We start from the raw sequence: 20,000 nt of genomic DNA, 5'->3' as shown, positions 1-20,000 counted from the left end.
CTGCTCAAGGCTGCTCACTCTAAGACTGCTCAAGGATGCTCACTCTAAGACTGCTCACTCTAAGACTGCTCAAGACTGCTCATTCTAAGACTGCTCACTCTAAGACTGCTCAAGGCTGCTCACTCTAAGACTGCTCAAGGCTGCTCACTCTAAGACTGCTCAAGACTGCTCACTCTAAGACTGCTCAAGACTGCTCACTCTAAGACTGCTCACTCTAAGACTGCTCACTCTAAGACTGCTCAATCGTCACATGATTTGGAGGTTTGATTGATTGATATTGATTTATTAATTTGATTACCTCTTTTGACCTCCTGCAGAAGTATAAAACCAGGATTGCGTTCTGATGACTTGATAAATAAATGTATTTTTCTTTGTCAATTTTCTGTTTATACCTCTCCTGTGTTCCGTGGCTTTTAATATGGAAAATTCACAGGACATTTTTGCCCGGGACTTTTATTTTGACGGAGGGTAGGGGTGGCTAGCTCCACAATGCTCTAAATATCCTGATCCTCTCCTCATGTTCTGGTCAGCTGAGGATTCGCTCGTCATGTGACTGAAGTCTGACATGACACAATAGTCTAATGAAAAGTGTTGTCATTGTGAAGTTCTTGCGAGCAAGTCGAGATGATGGGGTTGACGAAAGCAAGCGCTTGCAGCGTTGTTTTGCTACTTGTCGTGGCAATTGATACAGGTAAGTAGTTAGCTATGTGAAGTGATTGTTTCCGATATATTGGTGTTTCAATAACTGTTCAATTCCAGTTTGAATACTAACTGCGCCGATATCCAAACATGCTTGAAATCACGACGGTGACTCCAGAGTTTAGTCCGCTAAGTACGGCGACTCAGGCTCCAGCAATCAAATTCATCAAATACATTCATTTGCTTTACTTGGTCGGGTTTCATGGCAGCGATAAATGTGAAAGCAAAAGTTGGCTAGCTACAATGTTGACGTTTTCCTGATCAGAAACCCCCCACTGCGCTCTTCCACGACATCTGCTGCACCAATCAGGGCTGGGGATTTTGCAATTAGACTGCATTTTAAGACCAAACGCAGAATTTTTAACAACGTCATTTCAATGTCTCCAAATCTCCAGGGTTCTCGAATCCCCTAAAATCCAAGGAATCCTGGGGCTATGTTGACGTTCGGGAGGGGGCTCATATGTTCTGGTGGCTTTACTATGCAGACAGCCCGTCAGCCAGATACTCCCAGCTGCCTCTCGTTATGTGGCTGCAGGTGAGTAACCTTACACTACACTAGTCTACACTACTCTCCTTACCTATCTAGAAGTGAAGTGGGTAACCTTACACTACACTAGTCTACACTACTGTCTTACCAATCTAGAAGTGAAGTGGGTAACCTTACACTAGTCTACACTACTGTCTTACCTATCTAGAGGTGAAGAGGGTAACCTTACACTACACTAGTCTACACTACTGTCTTACCCACTTCACGTCTAGATAGGTAACCTTACACTACACGACTCTTACCTAGCTACAAGTGGGTAACCTTACACCACAGGTGGTTGGTAGCACCTTAATTCAGGAGGGCAGGCTCATGATAATGACTGGAGTGGAACTGGTGGAATGATACCATTCAATTCACTCCTTTCTGGCCATTATTATGAGCCGTCCTCCCATCAGCAGCCTCCTGTGCCTTACACTATACGATTGTCTTACCTATCTGGGACTGTCTTACCTTACAGGAGGAGGGAGGGATGGTAGAGGATGTGTCTCTTACAGGGGGAGGGAGGGAGGGATGGTAGATATTGTCTCTTACAGGGGGAGGGAGGGAGGGAGGGATGGTAGATAATGTGTCTCTTACAGGGGGAGGGAGGGAGGGATGGTAGATAATGAATCTCTTACAGGGGGAGGGAGGGAGGGATGGTAGATATTGTCTCTTACAGGGGGAGGGAGGGATGGTAGAGGATGTGTCTCTTACAGGGGGAGGGAGGGATGGTAGATATTGTCTCTTACAGGGGGAGGGAGGGAGGGATGGTAGATAATGTGTCTCTTACAGGGGGAGGGAGGGAGGGATGGTAGATAATGTGTCTCTTACAGGGGGAGGGAGGGAGGGATGGTAGATAATGAATCTCTTACAGGGGGAGGGAGGGAGGGAGGGATGGTAGATATTGTCTCTTACAGGGGGAGGGAGGGAGGGATTGTAGAGGATGTGTCTCTTACAGGGGGAGGGAGGGATGGTAGATATTGTCTCTTACAGGGGGAGGGAGGGAGGGATGGTAGAGGATGTGTCTCTTACAGGGGGAGGGAGGGATGGTAGATATTGTCTCTTACAGGGGGAGGGAGGAAGGGATGGTAGATAATGTCTCTCTTACAGGGGGAGGGAGGGAGGGATGGTAGATAATGTCTCTCTTACAGGGGGAGGGAGGGAGGGATGGTAGATAATAAATCTCTTACAGGGGGAGGGAGGGAGGGAGGGAGGGAGGGATGGTAGATAATGAATCTCTTACAGGGGGAGGGATGGTAGATAATGAATCTCTTACAGGGGGAGGGATGGTAGATATTGTCTCTTACAGGGGGAGGGAGGGATGGTAGATATTGTCTCTTACAGGGGGAGGGAGGGATGGTAGATAATGTGTCTCTTTCAGGGGGAGGGAGGGAGGGATGGTAGATAATAAATCTCTTACAGGGGGAGGGATGGTAGATAATGTCTCTTACAGGGGGAGGGAGGGAGGGATGGTAGATATTGTCTCTTACAGGGGGAGGGAGGGATGGTAGAGGATGTGTCTCTTACAGGGGGAGGGAGGGATGGTAGAGGATGTATCTCTAACAGGGAGGGATGGTAGAGGATGAATCTCTAACAGGGAGGGATGGTAGAGGATGAATCTCTAACAGGGAGGGATGGTAGAGGATGTATCTCTAACAGGGAGGGATGGTAGAGGATGTATCTCTAACAGGGAGGGATGGTAGAGGATGTATCTCTTACAGGGAGGGAGGGATGGTAGAGGATGTATCTCTAACAGGGAGGGAGGGAGGGATGGTAGAGGATGTATCTCTAACAGGGAGGGAGGGAGGGATGGTAGAGGATGTATCTCTAACAGGGAGGGAGGGAGGGATGGTAGAGGATGTATCTCTAACAGGGAGGGATGGTAGAGGATGTATCTCTTACAGGGAGGGAGGGATGGTAGAGGATGTATCTCTAACAGGGAGGGAGGGAGGGATGGTAGAGGATGTATCTCTAACAGGGAGGGAGGGAGGGATGGTAGAGGATGTATCTCTAACAGGGAGGGATGGTAGAGGATGTATCTCTTACAGGGAGGGATGGTAGAGGATGTATCTCTTACAGGGAGGGATGGTAGAGGATGTATCTCTTACAGGGAGGGATGGTAGAGGATGTATCTCTAACAGGGAGGGATGGTAGAGGATGTATATCTTACAGGGAGGGATGGTAGAGGATGTATCTCTTACAGGGGGAGGGAGGGAGGGATGGTAGATTATGTATCTCTAACAGGGAGGGATGGTAGATTATGTATCTCTAACAGGGAGGGATGGTAGATTATGTATCTCTTACAGGGAGGGATGGTAGAGGATGTATCTCTAACAGGGAGGGAGGGATGGTAGAGGATGTATCTCTAACATGGAGGGAGGGAGGGATGGTAGATGAAATCTCTAATAGTGGTACATGTCTCCATTCCAGGGAGGCCCGGGAGGATCAGGCTGTGGCTTTGGGAACTTTGAAGAGATCGGACCCCTGGACAGAGACCTTGAGCCTAGGAAAAACTCCTGGGTAAACCTCACACACATACTCACACACACGGCTCATCAATGGAGACTGGATGTCAGTGTTTAAGGTGTGTGTGTGTGTGTTTTCCCCTGCAGGTTCAGTACTCCAGTGTATTGTTCGTTGATAACCCGGTAGGAACAGGCTTCAGCTACACGGACTCAGACGAGGCCTTCGCTACTGACGTGGCTACGGTCGCCTCCGACATGCTGGTGCTGCTCAAACAGTTCTTCAACAAGGAGGAAGAATTCCAGGTGGGTTCAGGTTCACACAGGTTGGATCACCAGTGGTGAGTTCAGAACGGTGTTCAACTTGTAATTCAGTGGAAACGGTACTGTAAGGACCAGTTGAAGAACGGTGTGATTATGGAGGCACAGAGGACGATTGTGTATGGCAGGGGTTAAAGTTTTCGTCACTGCGACGGATTTCCATCGTATGGATGACGCGGGAGGTTTGAGTCAAAACAAAATAATATATTTTTTTAGGTGGGGGGATTATTATTTGGGGAGAAGGAAAAAACCTCCAGGCCACACTGGAACATCTAAAACAACATAGAAAGAATGGAGAATGATGATGGACCTATATGTTTTCAAATAACTGCTATTTTTCTGTCCCGCAAATTAGATTTTTGACTAACAAATCGGTCATAAAATAATCTGAGCAGCCCTCTGAATTTCAAAATCCCGATGTGACCCTGGAGCTGAGATCGACTTAAAGAGCAACTGCCCCTAAAAAACGACCTGTCATTTAGAAAACAGCCTGTGGCATCGATATGCGTCAAACATTTATTCTACCGTCACAATGTACTACGAAGTGTGTATAGGATAATTTGTCGAATCCGGTCTCGTTCAAAATAGTTTTGTGAGACTTGTGGTTGTGACTGCATCACAACGTAAACTAATGTTGGATTTGTTTCAATCCTGCCCACAGCTGGCAGCACACAAGTAATCATCAATTCAGAGTGCAGCTGCATGCAACCCAATCATAATGAAGGTGGTACATTTGGGTTTACTTTGGATATTCCTATGGGGCTAGTTGGGCACTATCGGTAAATTACACAATGTACAGGGGATATTATGTTTAACATTTCCAATAGCAACAAATTTCAATTATTTAAACTGCAAACATCTATAAATTGTAGAAATTCATATACAAATATTGAAAGCATTTAATGAGAACTAAAAGATGTGAAAATATTGTCTCATTTACATAAGGGAATTTGACGACCCTAACCAGCCCCGGAGATGGGCTATCCAAAGTCAAACCAATTTTGCCATGGTCGCACACCAGCCAGTTAAAGCTAATTGGCTAAATAATTTGGGTAACTCTTCCCACCTGCGAACACACACGACCACCACGTCAAACCACACCCTGTAACCAACTCCTGTTTGAATTCAGTCATGGCTGTTAGCATTTCTTAATGAACCAACTCTAAAACGAGACCAAATCAGGAAGTGCAGTCTCCCTTTAAGTTTCAGTCCTGGGATTCTTTTTTGCTGTATGGTTTGTGCTTCACAAGTTTTGCGATTTCAAATGGTCGCACCCTTTTTGATCAGACCACACCAAACAGGAGTAAACATACCTAAAGGCTCTGTTTCTGGGGAAACCTTTCATTCAGTACAAACAGTCACGCAAATGTTGAACTGAACTGAACGCACCCCAGGAGTCTCCTTTAGGGAGGGAGGGAAGGATGGATGTATTGGAACAGGGCCATATTGGCTCAAACTACTTAATGCATTTACATTTGTTTTAACCTATTGTTCTTTGTCTTCTCTAGAGCGTACCCTTCTACATATTCTCAGAGTCCTATGGAGGGAAGATGGCTGCCGCGATCTCACTGGAACTCACTAAGGTAGGCACAAATTACGTCCCCAATGGCATCCTATTCCCTATATAGTGTATAGGGGCTCTGGTCGAAAGTAGTGCACTGCAAAGGGAGTAGGAGAGCCATTTGGGATCAGAACCTACTGTCATGTCTCGGCTGTGGGGAAACCTTTTCCAGTTCTAGCACTTGGTATGTAAGTGAATAGGAACCATGCATGGAAAAACTGGTAGCTCAATTGTACCTGACTCGGTAATGGAACAGGGCTTTCAAACTGAAACTGGGCTTTGTAGGGAGTTTTTCCTAGCCACCGTGCTTCTACACCTGCATTGCTTGCTATTTGGGGTTTTAGGCTGGGTTTCTGTATAGCACTTTGAGATATCAGCTGATGTAAGAAGGGCTATATAAATACATTTGATTTGAAGACTGAGATGCACTGTCATGTGTTGAGCCATGCATGACATAGAGAGGAACTAATGACTGGTGCTAAGTTGGGGCTACTTCCTCAAACCTCTACCCACACTGGTCAGCACTGTACCATGGCTTCCCGTCTCTGTCTCTCTCAATTCAATATACTTTAATGACATGGGAGGTGTTGTGCATCTTGCCTATGGACATTCAAGATAATTTACTGATTAATTACTGGAATAATTCATTGGTTATGCTATCCCAATGAATCTGAGGGGCACCATTTTATATATTTATTTAACTAGGCAAGTCAGTTAAGAACAAATTCTTATTTACAATGATGGACTAGGAACAGTAGGTTAACTGCCTTGTTCAGGGGCAGAACGACAGATTTGTACCTTGTCAGTTCGGGGATTTGAATTTGCAACCTTTCGGTTACTAGTCCAATTTAAGGGTTGGATTGGAGACCTTTGAATAAACTTTATCGGTAGTTATCATTAGCCGTTATACCATTAATCCTATATCAACAATAGTCTTAAACAGTCAATTACTATATTATCATTCTGAAGTCGTCAAGTTCTGAAACGTCAAGAACCCAATCGCTCGCAAATGAACTCAATGCCACAATTCAATTTTAAGGTTTTATTTACTAAATGTACTAAATGAGGTAGTTAATGGAATACCATACATAAGCAGGGTATAATGGACTACAACTCAGTCATTGAGGTGAGAATCTCCACACGTCAATATAAATGAATTCCGTACTCAACAAATACAATAGTACATAAACCAGACTTGCAATCAAGTCTGCTGACGCAATCAGCTGATGCTGCCGCACTCCGGTTTCCCTTATGAAGCGTAGCCTGTTCAGTTCTCAGTCCAGGAAATGGAAGTCGAGTTGTCTTAGTTATTCCTCTGATCCCCCAGCATGTATTGTGAACTCAGTCTATTGGTCTTGAATGAGCAACAGTGAGTTCCACAGGGTCCTCTGGGGTGATTTGCTTCTCTCTGAGCAGGAAAAATTCTTGTCGATCGGTGTTTGGTTTCCAAGGAGATGGGCTCATTCGTTCAAAGGGTGTGGCCTTGCCTCGAAGAAACTTGATCTGATGTCTGTCAGCAGATCCTGTAATCTATAGGGATACTCAAGAGACGACTTGATCTGATGTCTGTCAGCAGATCCTGTAATCTATAGGGATACTCAAGAGAAACTTGATCTGATGTCTGTCAGCAGATCCTGTAATCTATAGGGATACTCAAGAGACACTTGATCTGATGTCTGTCAGCAGATCCTGTAATCTATAGGGATACTCAAGAGGGCGGGCTCTAGTAGCTTTGACAACGTGGCACGGGAATGCCCCGTTGATTCAGAGAAACCCCGCACATTTCAAAGTTCATATGAGGATAAGTGTCCAACATATTTTTCTTGTACAGAAGTTTCACAATCTCTGCCCTGAAATGCGTAGCCTGTAGGTACCCAGCACTCGTTGTGTAAATGTGTGTACATTCATGCAAAATACCCGTTATGTTGCTTTTCTGACATTGGAGGATCAGAAGAGAAATATCACATCGCTCCGAGTTACATCAACATGTCCTGAGTCCCTCAGTTTTAAGAATTTGTTCCGAACTGACTTGCCTAGTTAAAGGTTCAAATAAAATAATAGTGTTTAAGAAAATGTGTTTACTTTGTCATTTTGCGCTATTGGCGCCATTTTCTCTTTGTCACAAAAAAATGGGATGAAAAAGTCCCTGACTCTTTCTCTCTTTCAGTACACATCTCTTGGTACACATCTCTTGGTACACATCTCTTGGTACACATCTCTTGGTACACATCTCTTGGTACACATCTCTTGGTACACATCTCTTGGCTCTCAAGCCTGGCTGGTGGTTTCCCCAGTAACCCATGCAGATCACAAGGTGTACTGCTGACTGTCTTCTGACCTCCTCAGGCCATTCAGTCGTAAAGGTAGAGCAGTTTATTTGTCTTGTGATAGCTTGGGGAACTGTAAATCTTGTCCTGGAATGTAGCGCTCTGTTCTTCATCAACCCCAACTGAGGGTGACTTCACTTCATAGGCTCTCGTCACCACAAAAGTAAAACCTTTCCATTGTCAAAGTAAACTTGTAACAACGATGGTCAAATAAGACCGGAATATACTAGGCTGTTAGTGATAAAGCAATAATAATTATGTTTATGGTGGTAATAATATTAACAGCAATTACAATAAATAATAATGAGAGTTTTCTGGTACCAGTTGTAAAATGACTTAGTAATGGCATGTTAATGACTAGTAATTGTGTCTCTCTCACTCACGAATTGTCTGCTATTCTAACACATCTGTCTCTCTCTAGGCTGTAGAAAAAGGAACCCTGAAATGTAACTTTGCTGGAGTGGCTCTGGGAGACTCTTGGATCTCTCCACTGGGTCAGTATTTACCTCAGAGCACGGAACATCAGAACACCCACTCAGAAGAACGTCAGAACATGACTTTTCCCTTGTGAATATCAGATAATGACTGATAGAATGTTCAGCAGACTGCTGTTTAAAAGTCAGAACACTCTTTACAACACTTTATTGGACAGGAAGTCTACTCTAACCCTGAAACGCCTGAGATTTACCACTAGTTTACAGTTCAGGCTCACTAACCACACGTGAACATGCTGCGTACCAAATGGCACACTATTCCCTATATAGTGTACTACTTACGTCGAGAGCCCTATAGGGCCCTGGTCAACTGTAGTGGCCTAACGGGAATAAGGTGTAATTTGGTACTCAGCTGTTGTTCCCTGTGTGGTCATGTGACTGACTGAACAAAGAGTTAATCTACCGCTGCAGTTTTCTCCTCTAGTAAAACCTTGTCTGGGTGGCTCAGTACAGCTTCATGCATGAGGGGGTTGTTGAACTGTTCAGGTCAAAGTCACCAGGGGTGTGTTCATAAGTGCACACCTTAGCAAACTGTTTTGCAACTTAAACAAGCATTTGTTATTGGAGAAGTTCAGGTAGATCCCCTCTGTTTCAGCCCGGTTGTTTCTGCTTTGTTCCACCCCTGGCTAGCTAACCAGTGTTTTCCCTACTGACTGTATAATCCTGGGTAGTTTTCAGTATGGCACCACTGTATTGGACAAGTCCAGGTAGTCCCTCCCTTTTTCCAGTTGTTTTTGTCCCATTTGGTGCCTAATGAACATCAAAGCAAAGCAAACGTTCTTCTCCTCTTCATCTGCAGACTCTGTTATGACCTGGGGTCCTTATCTGTACACCACGGTGAGTCTCTCTCACACACACACACACACACACACACACACACACACACACACACAGCCTTGTAACATGTGTTTTCCATGTTTTTTATTTTCCAGGCACATTTGCTTTATTTTGCTGGGTTTTGCATTCTATGCAGTTGTTTCTGCAGACTGGGTGGTTTAAAGTGTGGAGAATACAAAATGCAGCTTGTTTTGGTACCTAGGTATTGTAGTTTCTCTCTTCTTTGACTGTCTCCCCATTGCCCTCCACTCCCGGCTAGATGACTATGGCCTGGAGGAGGTGAACAGTGCATGTTGGGTAGTGTAGTTGTTTCATATTTCCTTTCACTCTCCAGTCCGTGTTCGAGTGCGACAAAACGGTAATGTATCATGGGTAAATTGTGACTGACTGATCTACAAATAATAAATGAGTAGTTATATGATGCAAGGTGATTTGTAGATCAGTCAATCTGCAGTCACCTGCAATGTCAAACAAGCCTCTTTGCTAGAAGACTACGGCCCGGGGGAGGTGAACAGTAAACAATGATGCATGTTGGGTAGTGTAGTTCTCAGACTGTCCCAGTGCAGTGCCTGGGCGTGTTTGAGTGGTAATATTTAAAGCAACCGACTGTAGATGAAAGGAGGTGCGTCTGCCACGGCTGAAAGTTGGACAGGAATGTGGTTTTCCAAGCGCAAGGCTCAGATCAACATGGCAATGTTTTTACGAGTTTCTTTTATACTGTTAAAATAAACACCCTCACAAACTGAAGGTGTGTGTGTGTGTGTGTGTGTAGACCAATCAATTAATGAGAGACCCTCAAATATCACATTAATTTGTATATCCACTGAATATATGAATCGCGGCAAAGTTGGTTCCTGTTTGCGTTGGTCAAACATAAACACTCTGATTGGTTGACAATATGCTGCAGGATGAAGTTGAAGAGTAAAACTGCAGAAACTTGCAGTCAACTTCGTGACCTTTGATCACATGATTTTTTTGTTGTTGTTGTTGTTGTAAACTTCATGTAGGCTTAAGTCTGACCATTTTTATCCCCATAATGCAACACACACTTTGAAAGGCGCTGACTTGACAAAAGGGATCTGCTTGAAGGTGGATGACTAGGGCCTAGAGGAGGTGAACAGTGATGCATGTTGGGTAGTGTAGCTCTCTGACCATCGCTCCATTGTCCTCCATTCTCCAGTCCCTGCTAGATGACTACGGCCTGCGGGAGGTGAACAGTGCATGTTGGGTAGTGTAGTTGTTTCACATTGTCCTCCATTCTCCAGTCCCTGCTAGATGACTACGGCCTGCGGGAGGTGAGCAGTGCAGCGGAGGCGGTGAAGCAGGCGGTGGATCAGGGGCAGTACCTGAAGGCCACAGAGCTCTGGTCTGTCACTGAGAGTGTCGTGGAACAGGTCAGTGGTGTGTGTTGGTGTGAATCACTGAGAGCGTTGTGGAACAGATCAGTGGTGTGTGTTGGTGTGAATCACTGAGAGCGTTGTGGAACAGATCAGTGGTGTGTGTTGGTGTGAATCACTGAGAGCGTTGTGGAACAGATCAGTGGTGTGTGTTGGTGTGAATCACAGAGTGTTGTGGAACAGATCAGTGGTGTGTGTGTGAATCACTGAGAGCGTTGTGGAACAGATCAGTGGTGTGTGTTGGTGTGAATCACTGAGAGCGTTGTGGAACAGATCAGTGGTGTGTGTTGGTGTGAATCACTGAGAGCGTTGTGGAACAGATCAGTGGTGTGTGTTGGTGTGAATCACTGAGAGTGTTGTGGAACAGGTCAGTGGTGTGTTGGTGTGAATCACTGAGAGCGTTGTGGAACAGATCAGTGGTGTGTGTTGGTGTGAATCACTGAGAGCGTTGTGGAACAGATCAGTGGTGTGTGTTGGTGTGAATCACTGAGAGCGTTGTGGAACAGATCAGTGGTGTGTGTTGATGTGAATCACTGAGAGTGTTGTGGAACAGGTCAGTGGTGTGTTGGTGTGAATCACTGAGAGCGTTGTGGAACAGATCAGTGGTGTGTGTTGATGTGAATCACTGAGAGTGTTGTGGAACAGGTCAGTGGTGTGTGTTTGTGTGAATCACTGAGAGTGTTGTGGAACAGGTCAGTGGTGTGTTGGTGTGAATCACTGAGAGCGTTGTGGAACAGGTCAGTGGTGTGTGTTGGTGTGAATCACTGAGAGCGTTGTGGAACAGATCAGTGGTGTGTGTGGTGTGAATCACTGAGAGCGTTGTGGAACAGGTCAGTGGTGTGTGTTGGTGTGAATCACTGAGAGCGTTGTGGAACAGATCAGTGGTGTGTGTTGGTGTGAATCACTGAGAGCGTTGTGGAACAGATCAGTGGTGTGTGTTTGTGTGAATCACTGAGAGCGTTGTGGAACAGATCAGTGGTGTGTGTTGGTGTGAATCACTGAGAGCGTTGTGGAACAGATCAGTGGTGTGTGTTTGTGTGAATGCCATGGTCATCAGAGCATCCTTTCAGCTCCCGTCTGATTTCAGAACACAAACGGAGTCAACTTCTACAACATCCTCACCCAGGAACCTGATGAGAAGATGTCCTCCATGGCTGGAGAAGGATACCTCTGTAAGATTCCTTTTCAGCTCCGTCTTAAACGAGAGAATAAAAAAAAGAAGTTTATTTGAACATCCTGGTACATATATGCAGAAACATACATAAAATGTGATGTCATACAATATTTAAAACACAGGTAAAACGTTTTTGATACAAATTATACTGTCTGTGATAAGATGGTCCTTACTAGACTCAAAAATCTATTCTTAAGATTACACCGTCATTTCCTGTTTGTAAATTGGTTTACTTTCCGTGGTCCCTCCCACAGCCCTTCTGATGCGGCACCACATTAGCCCCCTCCACCGCCAATCACTGAGCCAGTTGATGAACGGGCCAATCAGGAAGAAGCTGGCAATCATCCCTCAGAACGTCACCTGGGGAGGTAAAACACTGCTACTGGGTCAAAAATTGAAAACTTTATTTTGGCAACCTGACCAAATTCACAAAGACGTATGTTATCAATCTGTCATTCTACTTGAAAGGAAGTCTTAAGAAGCGGTAGATCTATTCTATGTGTGCTATTTCTATGCTTCACATTCTTAAGTTTAATTTTTGCGTCTTGTACACCAGCTTCAAACAGCTCAAATATAATATTTTTGGTTATGGAAAGCTATTTCACCGTGCTTTAGATGGTACAATGATTCTCTACACAATGACTTTTGTCACAAACTGAAATTAGGTGAACTATTAAAAAAATAAAATTGTAATCAGGAAATGGTTGCATATTGCACCTTTTTATTTATTTTTTATAAATGTGCCATCCTCTTTCACCCCTTTTTCTCTCCTCTCTGACCTCTCTCCTCTCTGACCTCTCTCATCTCTGACCTCTCTCATCTCTGACCTCTCATCTATCTCTCTTCAATCTCCCGCTCCACTTATCAATCTCTCACCCTTCTCTCTCACCTCCTTCTTCCCCCCTCTAGGTCAGGCTGAGGCAGTGTTCAGCAGCATGTCAGGTGACTTCATGAAGCCAGTGGTGGACGTGGTGGATCAGCTGTTGGAAGCTGGGGTCAACGTCACCGTTTACAACGGACAGCTTGACCTCATAGTGGACACCATGGGTCAGTGATTCCTCTAGCTAGAGTTGTTTACAGGCGGGGGCACAGAATCAGCATCTCAACACTTCCATTTTTGTAGTGAAATCCGTTGAAGCATAAACAGTGTAGACCGGGGAGGTATAGTCAGGGCTGGGTAGATTACTTTCTGAATGTAATCAGTTAGTTACTAGCAGCTTGACAGGGTGATGTGGTGGTGGATCTGGACAGGGATGATGTTGTTTCTATGTGAATGTTTTGTTTCAAAAAACAAAAGTACTACCTGTCCAGAATTGTAATCAGTAACGGAACTTTTGGATCATTCAAACGTAATCTGATTCCTTTTAGATGACTTCCCCCATAAGAGGCATTAGAAGACAAAATGTATATTACCAGTTAAATAACATCAGATCTGTTTACATCATTTCTATATACATCAGATCTGTTTACATCATTTCTATATACATCAGATCTGTTTACATCATTTCTATATACATCAGATCTGTTTACATCATTTCTATATACATCAGATCTGTTTACATCATTTCTATATACATCGGATCTGTTAACATCATTTCTATATACATCGGATCTGTTAACATCATTTCTATATACATCGGATCTGTTTACATCATTTCTATATACATCGGATCTGTTTACACCAGAACTGATCACACCTGATTGATATCCAGATAGAATGGGTCCCTCACTACCTCAGGATGTGGTCAGGAAGATCTGATCACAATGTGTCTTAATTGTTTACACCTATCTAAAAATGTGTGCACAAGATCAGAACAAAAGACGTGTTAGAACCAGCTATAAATGGGGCTGTGGAGGACTGATTGTCATTGCTCTCATGGCATGCTTTAACCCAGTGCTTCTCAATTATTTTCTGTTACGCCCCCCCCCTAGGAAGAAGTAAACATTTCGCGCCCCCCAACTCTCCGCCGCGACTGTAAATAGTATCATTTGTCTATAAAATTGTTATAAGTACACCTCTGCATAACATTGTATCCTTATTAACATTAAAGAAAACAAAAAAAGAAATATAGATCAACTTACAACAAAGAATAACTTTATTAACATTGTTTTTTAGTCTGTAACAGAAAAGACTTAAAATGCATCAATTTGCCTGAAATTAAAAAAGAAATTCAAACCTTATTTAAACTGTAAACATTTTGACCATTTGATACTGAAAAATGAAATGAAATATAATCAATTAATAATAATAAATTCAAATTGATCAGCAACATTAACTCAGGAGCACAATATATGAAACACTTTGACCTATAAAACAAAATGAATAAAACAATTTGTGCTGATTATTATTATTTTTTTTTTTTATCAAAATGAGGAAGTCAGGATTAATGGCTACAATGAGCACGTTTTGCAGAACACAGCTTTTCGAAGCGGGGTTTGAAGCATGATACTGCAACTCTCAGCTCCTGCTCAATGTTTAGCTGGGACCTGTACTTGGTCTTCAGTGCAGCAACAGCAGAGAAGCCAGTCTCACAAAGATAAGATGTTGCAAAAGGAAGAATGCCCATGGCCCTCTGCCCTAAGAGTGGATACTGCCTCTCTACACTCAGCCAGAATTCACTCAGTGTCTGTGATGTGAACCTCAGTCTCAATGTGGAGTCAGACGTCATGTCAATGAACTGGTCCTCCTCTGCAGAGCTGAAACCAGTTGGAGTTGGTGCATTGAAAGGATCTCTCACCCTTTAGTCATATTGGGAACTGTTTTCAGGGAAGTACTTTTTAAAGAATCCCATCAGTGATGAAATATGCTCCTTAATATATGGAATCACTGAGGTGGCATCATAGTCAGTAGTGTCAACAAATTCATGCAGGTTCTGGAATGAATCAGTATTTCCTTCATCAAGTCGCCTGCCCCACATAGCAAGCTTTCGAGTGAAAGAGCTGATCTTGTCTGTGACCTGAGGGAGGTGTTTCTTTCCCTTGAAGCTGTAGATTTAGTTCATTTAGCTTTCCAAATATGTCACTCAGGTAGGCCAGTTTTGCCAGGAAGTTCTCATCACTAAATTTTTCTGTGATGTCATACTTGTGCTCCTGCTCAAAACATTCTTATCTGCTCTCTGAGCTCAAAAACTCAGGACAAGACTTTTCCTCGTGACAGCCACCTTGCTTCACTGTGAAACAGCACAGCTTGATGTTCAGCTCCTATCTCCTCACAGATAGCAGAGAAGACTCTTGTTTTTAGTGGTCTGGTCTTTATAAAATTGACTACACCTACAATGTCAGTCATAACCTCACTTAATTCAGAGGAAAGGTGCCTTGATGCCAGTGCTTCTCTGTGTATAACACAGTGTGTCCACTCAGCATTAGGTGAGGCCTTCTTGATGAGTGCCGAAGTCCTTTTCTCATCCCTGCCATGGTCTGTGCACCATCACTGCAAACACCAATGCAGTTCTCCCACTTTAGCCCATTCTCAGTCAGGAAGTAGTCCAGCATTTTGAATAGCTCTTTAGCTGTGGCTCTCTCTGACATATTTACAAAAAAGTAGATCCTCACACAGGGAGTTTGTCATGTCAAAACGTACATAAGCGATAAACAGTCTTTGTTGCTGTCAGTTGCTTCATCGAACTGTAAGGCAAAACGTTTGTCTTTGAGTTTATCTACCAGCTGTTCTTTAAGATCGTTAGCAATGTCATTTATACGTCTGGCGACAGTGTCATTGGACAGAGGGATAGTTTTTATTTTTGCAGCACCTGCGTCATCCAGCATGACAGAGACCATGTCTAATGCTGCAGGCAGTATCAACTCCTCTGCTATGGAGTGTTTTTTTGTTGTTGCACTGAGCAATTTGGTACGCCACCTTATATGATGCTAACAGTGCTCGCTGGTTTACTGAAGTAGCATTCACAAAGCGGGACGATTGTTGGCAATATTCGGCACGTTTTCGCTGAAAAAACTCAAGCGGTTTATCAGCGTGATTGGGGTGAAATGTCTTTAAGTGACGCCTTCATTTATTTGGCTTCATGCTGTCCGCTGCCAACATTTTTAGACACAGTAAACATACCGGTCTTTCCTCGTCTCCCACCGTAGTCACAGTGAAGCCAAGCGCTACATACGCTTCATCATATTTCCTCGTCTTAGCTTTCGGGAGACTTACGTTTGTCTCATTATCTCCGTCTCTCTCTGCCTTTCTTTTCATCCCTGTTAAATATTTTTCCATGGTGTCTCTTAAGGGTTTGTTATCTGCACTTCATATCTCCTGCTGTGTGCTCTTGTTCGGTGCAAAAAAACCTACTCCCTGCGGCAAAAAAAGCATGTTCCACAGGGTCACACGTGCCCCCCCTGGCATCGCTCCGAGCCCCCCCAGGGCGGCGCGCCCCACTATTTGAGAAGGACTGCTTTAACCACTTTAGAAAAGTGATATTTGCATGTGAAAAATGTTTGGCCTTTTGTTTAAGTTCTTGTTGGTGACACTTTGTTATATAGATAACTTGCAGCTGTTTAAATCTATCTAAAGTGTGTGAGTTTGAGCATGTCCGTTAGGCCTAAGGACATATTATTTTTCATCAGCAGGAATCAGATTGTGGTCTTCTTAAAGTGGTATTGACAGGATGGACTGGAGCACAATATCACCACGGAGGAGTTTAGAACGGAGGAACTCAGCCTGTTATTCCATAGGCTGGGATCCGCACTATGCATCTGTTGCAAGATTACATTATTTTTACTGGCTGTCCACTGGTCTCAATGATTGATAGGCAGCGTAAACGTCTTCAATTCAACCATTTGGTTACAATACACATTTGTGAACAGCCATCCACAATCCATTAGGCGCAAATGGCTAAATGGTAGACATCATTAATAAGTGGTATCAGTGTTGCTGTAGACTACACCACTGCTGCCATCCTTACCACGAAGTGTTTATTCAAGTTGGATACTCTTTGGATGCCGACAGCAGTCGCACCATTGGAAGACAGTTTGGACTGTAGCCTACAAAAGCCTATTCCTGCTCTTTTCTTGCTAATTCATCAAACACATTTGGTTTGTCATAGTGGTTTCTGATTGGTGGTGGTCATTATAGTGGTTTCTGATTGGTGGTCAGACTGTCTCAGGTGGAACAAACTTAAACTTAAACCTTTTTTCCATGTTGAATTGAATGTCATTGAGAACAGAAAGGTGTCGAAGATTTTTACGCAAACATTCCCCAACCCTGGCTATGGTGCGGTCAACCATTATCAATAATACATTGACTTGGTCCCTGATAGACTTTCATACATGAGGATTGTTGATTGGATACAGATGATCAATTGATTACTGATTGATTTTGTCCAATCACAGGTCAGGAGCAATGGGTGAAGCAGCTGAAGTGGGTGGGGCTCCAGAGCTTCAGCCAAATGAAATGGACTGCCCTTGATGACCCCGCCTTCCCGGGTGTGACCGGCGCCTTCTACAAGACCTACAAGAACTTCTCCTTCTACTGGATCCTCAAGGCTGGTCACATGGTGAGGAAACATGTGTCCTCATCTCTTTCTTTTCAAACGGGTCAATCATCACAGGTGGTACAGTAATATTGATCTCTCCTTTCTCCCAAAGTGCGACCTTGTTTACTTCCCTTCATGGATTTGAAACAAAATGACTGGTATATGGAAACATCCTCTATAGCCCATGCCTACATAAATCCATTGTTTTTACATTTGAGGAGAGTAGTGAATGAGTGTACACTTCAGGAGGGAGAGATTATTGGGACGTAACTCTAGTGTTGGAGTAGGAAGGTGATGCAGAAGATTGAACCCCAGTATGCAGTCATTATGGCGTTTCATTGGGAATATCTCAATTGCGTACTCTTCGCGTTCTCTCTCCTTCTCAAAGCCGGTTGGAGAAGATAAGAAGGGAGGGGCCTCTGGCTTTCTCATCCAATGGGTTTTGAGAAGGAGACCAGGGGAAAGGGCATGCAATTGAGATCCTCCCGTAGTATCCTTTTGACTTGCACTCCCATGATTCATTGCTCTCTCTCTGTTATCAGATCCCCTCCGACCAGGGACCCATGGCACTGCAGATGCTGAAGATGATCACGCAGCAGGACTGACACACACACACACACACACACACACACACACACACACACGCATACCTTACCGCACACGCTAGAGCTGGACGATATGGAGACAAAAAAATCCATATTGTGATACATTTCCTTTTTTTATTTGTTGCAATATTGTTAAATCAGTTATTTTGAGTGGAGGTATGCTAAAGCTGGGCCACATGGACAAAAAGTCCTATCGTGATGAATGTAACTGTGTTTAATGGTTAGTTACTTTACATCAGCGAAGAGCAGCGTCTGCTAAATGACACATGTTTAAATGTAAAGCAGCAGCAGGGCTCTAGACGTGTTTCCAGGGCCAGGTAAGACAACTGAGACGGTAGCCTACGATTCTAAAAGTAAGATATTTCATCCAACATATCCAGGGAAGGTATGGTTGATGTGCAACCTGTCAAAAGGATCCACAATGATCACATTTATTTTGGCCTCTTCAGAGAATTGGCTGACATCTTTGTGCATATTGTCCTCTAGGCTATATGATTCACCACCTGAGGACCTCAAAACACTGAGCTAGACTACGAACTGTAGATATGATATTGTTGCTAGGTCACCATGTATGCTAATTGATTAATTGATCAGTAAATGTAGGCTAATGTCCTACAGAAACGTCCCAGCTCCAGGCCTAGGCTACTTGATGTAGGTCTATTCACTGCAAATCGCGCACTCCACGAGAAGGGTGTAATTGCGACTCGCAATTCTGGGCATTACTGCATGTGGTCATTCCTTCATCTGCAGGAACCCCTCTTTATAGTTCTATTGGTCCATGATTAAGTTAGGACAGTGATACACAGGCGGGAGGCAGGGGTGAGCCAGTTCAGTAGGGGGGCGGTAATGAACCTTAACGTTGGATGCCAACCTCCGATAAACCCCACCTTCGCCCTCGCTTGTCGGACACTGCTTTCTCGCAGTTCTGTTAACGACGTCGAGGGCAGGCGGGAGCGAAGGACACTGTGCTAGCTCGCTAGGACACCGGTAGGCAGCAGTAACACTGGTTGGTAGCTCGCTAGGACACCGGTAGGCAGCAGTAACACTGGTTGGTAGCTAGCTAGGACACCGGTAGGCAGCAGTAACACTGGTTGGTAGCTAGCTAGGACACCGGTAGAGTTTCGTTCGCCCCTCATACTTTTATTTCCCTTTTGACCAACATTATAATCTCATAGAATATCAAGTGACCCACAAGCATTAAGATCAAGGCTAACCTACTTAATGAAGTGATTTGTTTGACAATCAGATGAAAACCAGTCATGATGTGTTCATGCCACATTAAAAGGTAATACATTTTGATAGTTAATTAAATGACATGTCTTTACACACAGGAGGTCCCGTGAAGAAAAACATAAGTGCCTCGTTATGGAAATAAAATGCCAGTCCAACTGATTCATCCTGGCGCCAGCCCCGAGGTACAGGCAGAGACTTTCATAGGAGGAAACAACATAATGCATAGGCTATTACTGTTGACCACATAATGGTTCTAGAACAATCCACAGGAACGTTGTGTAGCAAAATAACCCAAAATGTATGCAAAATGATTTGGTATGAGGAAGGCGGTGTCTGTAATTTTGGGTTTATCGTCCCAGCTCTAGTACGCACACCACACACACACACACACACTGATGCCAGCTGGAATGGCTCTCCGTCAGATTTAAGGCAATCAGGAAGAATCACCAAATATAACCGACTGCTCAGTCCAGCATCATCCATACTGTACCATTATCCACCACAATCTGCTTCTATACTGGTGCACTATATAGGGAATAGGGTGCCACTTCAGATTGTGCATTATATCAGTGTTCAGCTCCCCTTGTCTCTTGCAGCAGTAGCTCTGGTCCAGGGTGTTTTTTCCGGCTTCTCTCTTCACTATTGGAAGACACCCTGGACCAGAGCTACTACAGGGGATGCGGACCGGTACTCAACATCTGATCTAACTGATTGATTTCCTTTGTACATTTGAGCGTGAGAACAATAATAATTAAAAACAGCTTTTTTTTTCTAAATAGTGTGCCTGTTTGAATGCTTTGGAGATTTGTTGACTAAAATATGAAACTAAGTCTTAATTCTTTCATACATTTTAGAAATGTCCTCATGTTGTTTTGTCAAACCGAACTGTC

The 20,000-nt window shown here is 43.9% G+C and overlaps 1 protein-coding gene across 1 annotated transcript; it reads left to right on the top strand.

The window, feature by feature from the left end:
- Positions 1 to 434: 434 nt before the first annotated feature.
- On the top strand, positions 435 to 19,886 carry LOC106602055 (retinoid-inducible serine carboxypeptidase-like). Its single transcript, XM_082972931.1, has 13 exons — positions 435 to 691; positions 1,095 to 1,234; positions 3,656 to 3,745; positions 3,838 to 3,993; positions 5,517 to 5,591; positions 8,318 to 8,390; positions 9,190 to 9,227; positions 10,493 to 10,621; positions 11,712 to 11,796; positions 12,053 to 12,166; positions 12,708 to 12,845; positions 17,130 to 17,293; positions 17,815 to 19,886. The coding sequence occupies exons 1-13, from the start codon at positions 625 to 627 to the stop codon at positions 17,875 to 17,877; spliced, it is 1,332 nt and encodes a 443-aa protein (XP_082829057.1). The 5' UTR covers positions 435 to 624; the 3' UTR covers positions 17,878 to 19,886.
- The last annotated feature ends 114 nt before the right edge of the window (positions 19,887 to 20,000 follow it).

Source organism: Salmo salar, chromosome 03 (genome assembly GCF_965601325.2).
Source record: "Salmo salar chromosome 03, fSalSal1, whole genome shotgun sequence".
NCBI classification, from domain to species: domain Eukaryota; kingdom Metazoa; phylum Chordata; class Actinopteri; order Salmoniformes; family Salmonidae; genus Salmo; species Salmo salar.
The sequence above is the reverse complement of the archived record's forward strand: the minus strand, read 5'-3'. Positions and strand labels throughout refer to the sequence as shown.

What these genes read in the sequence shown, in the direction of transcription:
- LOC106602055 (XM_082972931.1), top strand. Translation starts at nt 625, where the DNA reads ATGATGGGGTTGACGAAAGCAAGCGCTTGCAGCGTTGTTTTGCTACTT. An exon ending in CTCTTGGATCTCTCCACTGG is followed by an intron (nt 8,391 to 9,189) that starts GTCAGTATTTAC and finishes CTTCATCTGCAG; the next exon opens with ACTCTGTTATGACCTGGGGT. An exon ending in TCCTCAAGGCTGGTCACATG is followed by an intron (nt 17,294 to 17,814) that starts GTGAGGAAACAT and finishes CTCTGTTATCAG; the next exon opens with ATCCCCTCCGACCAGGGACC.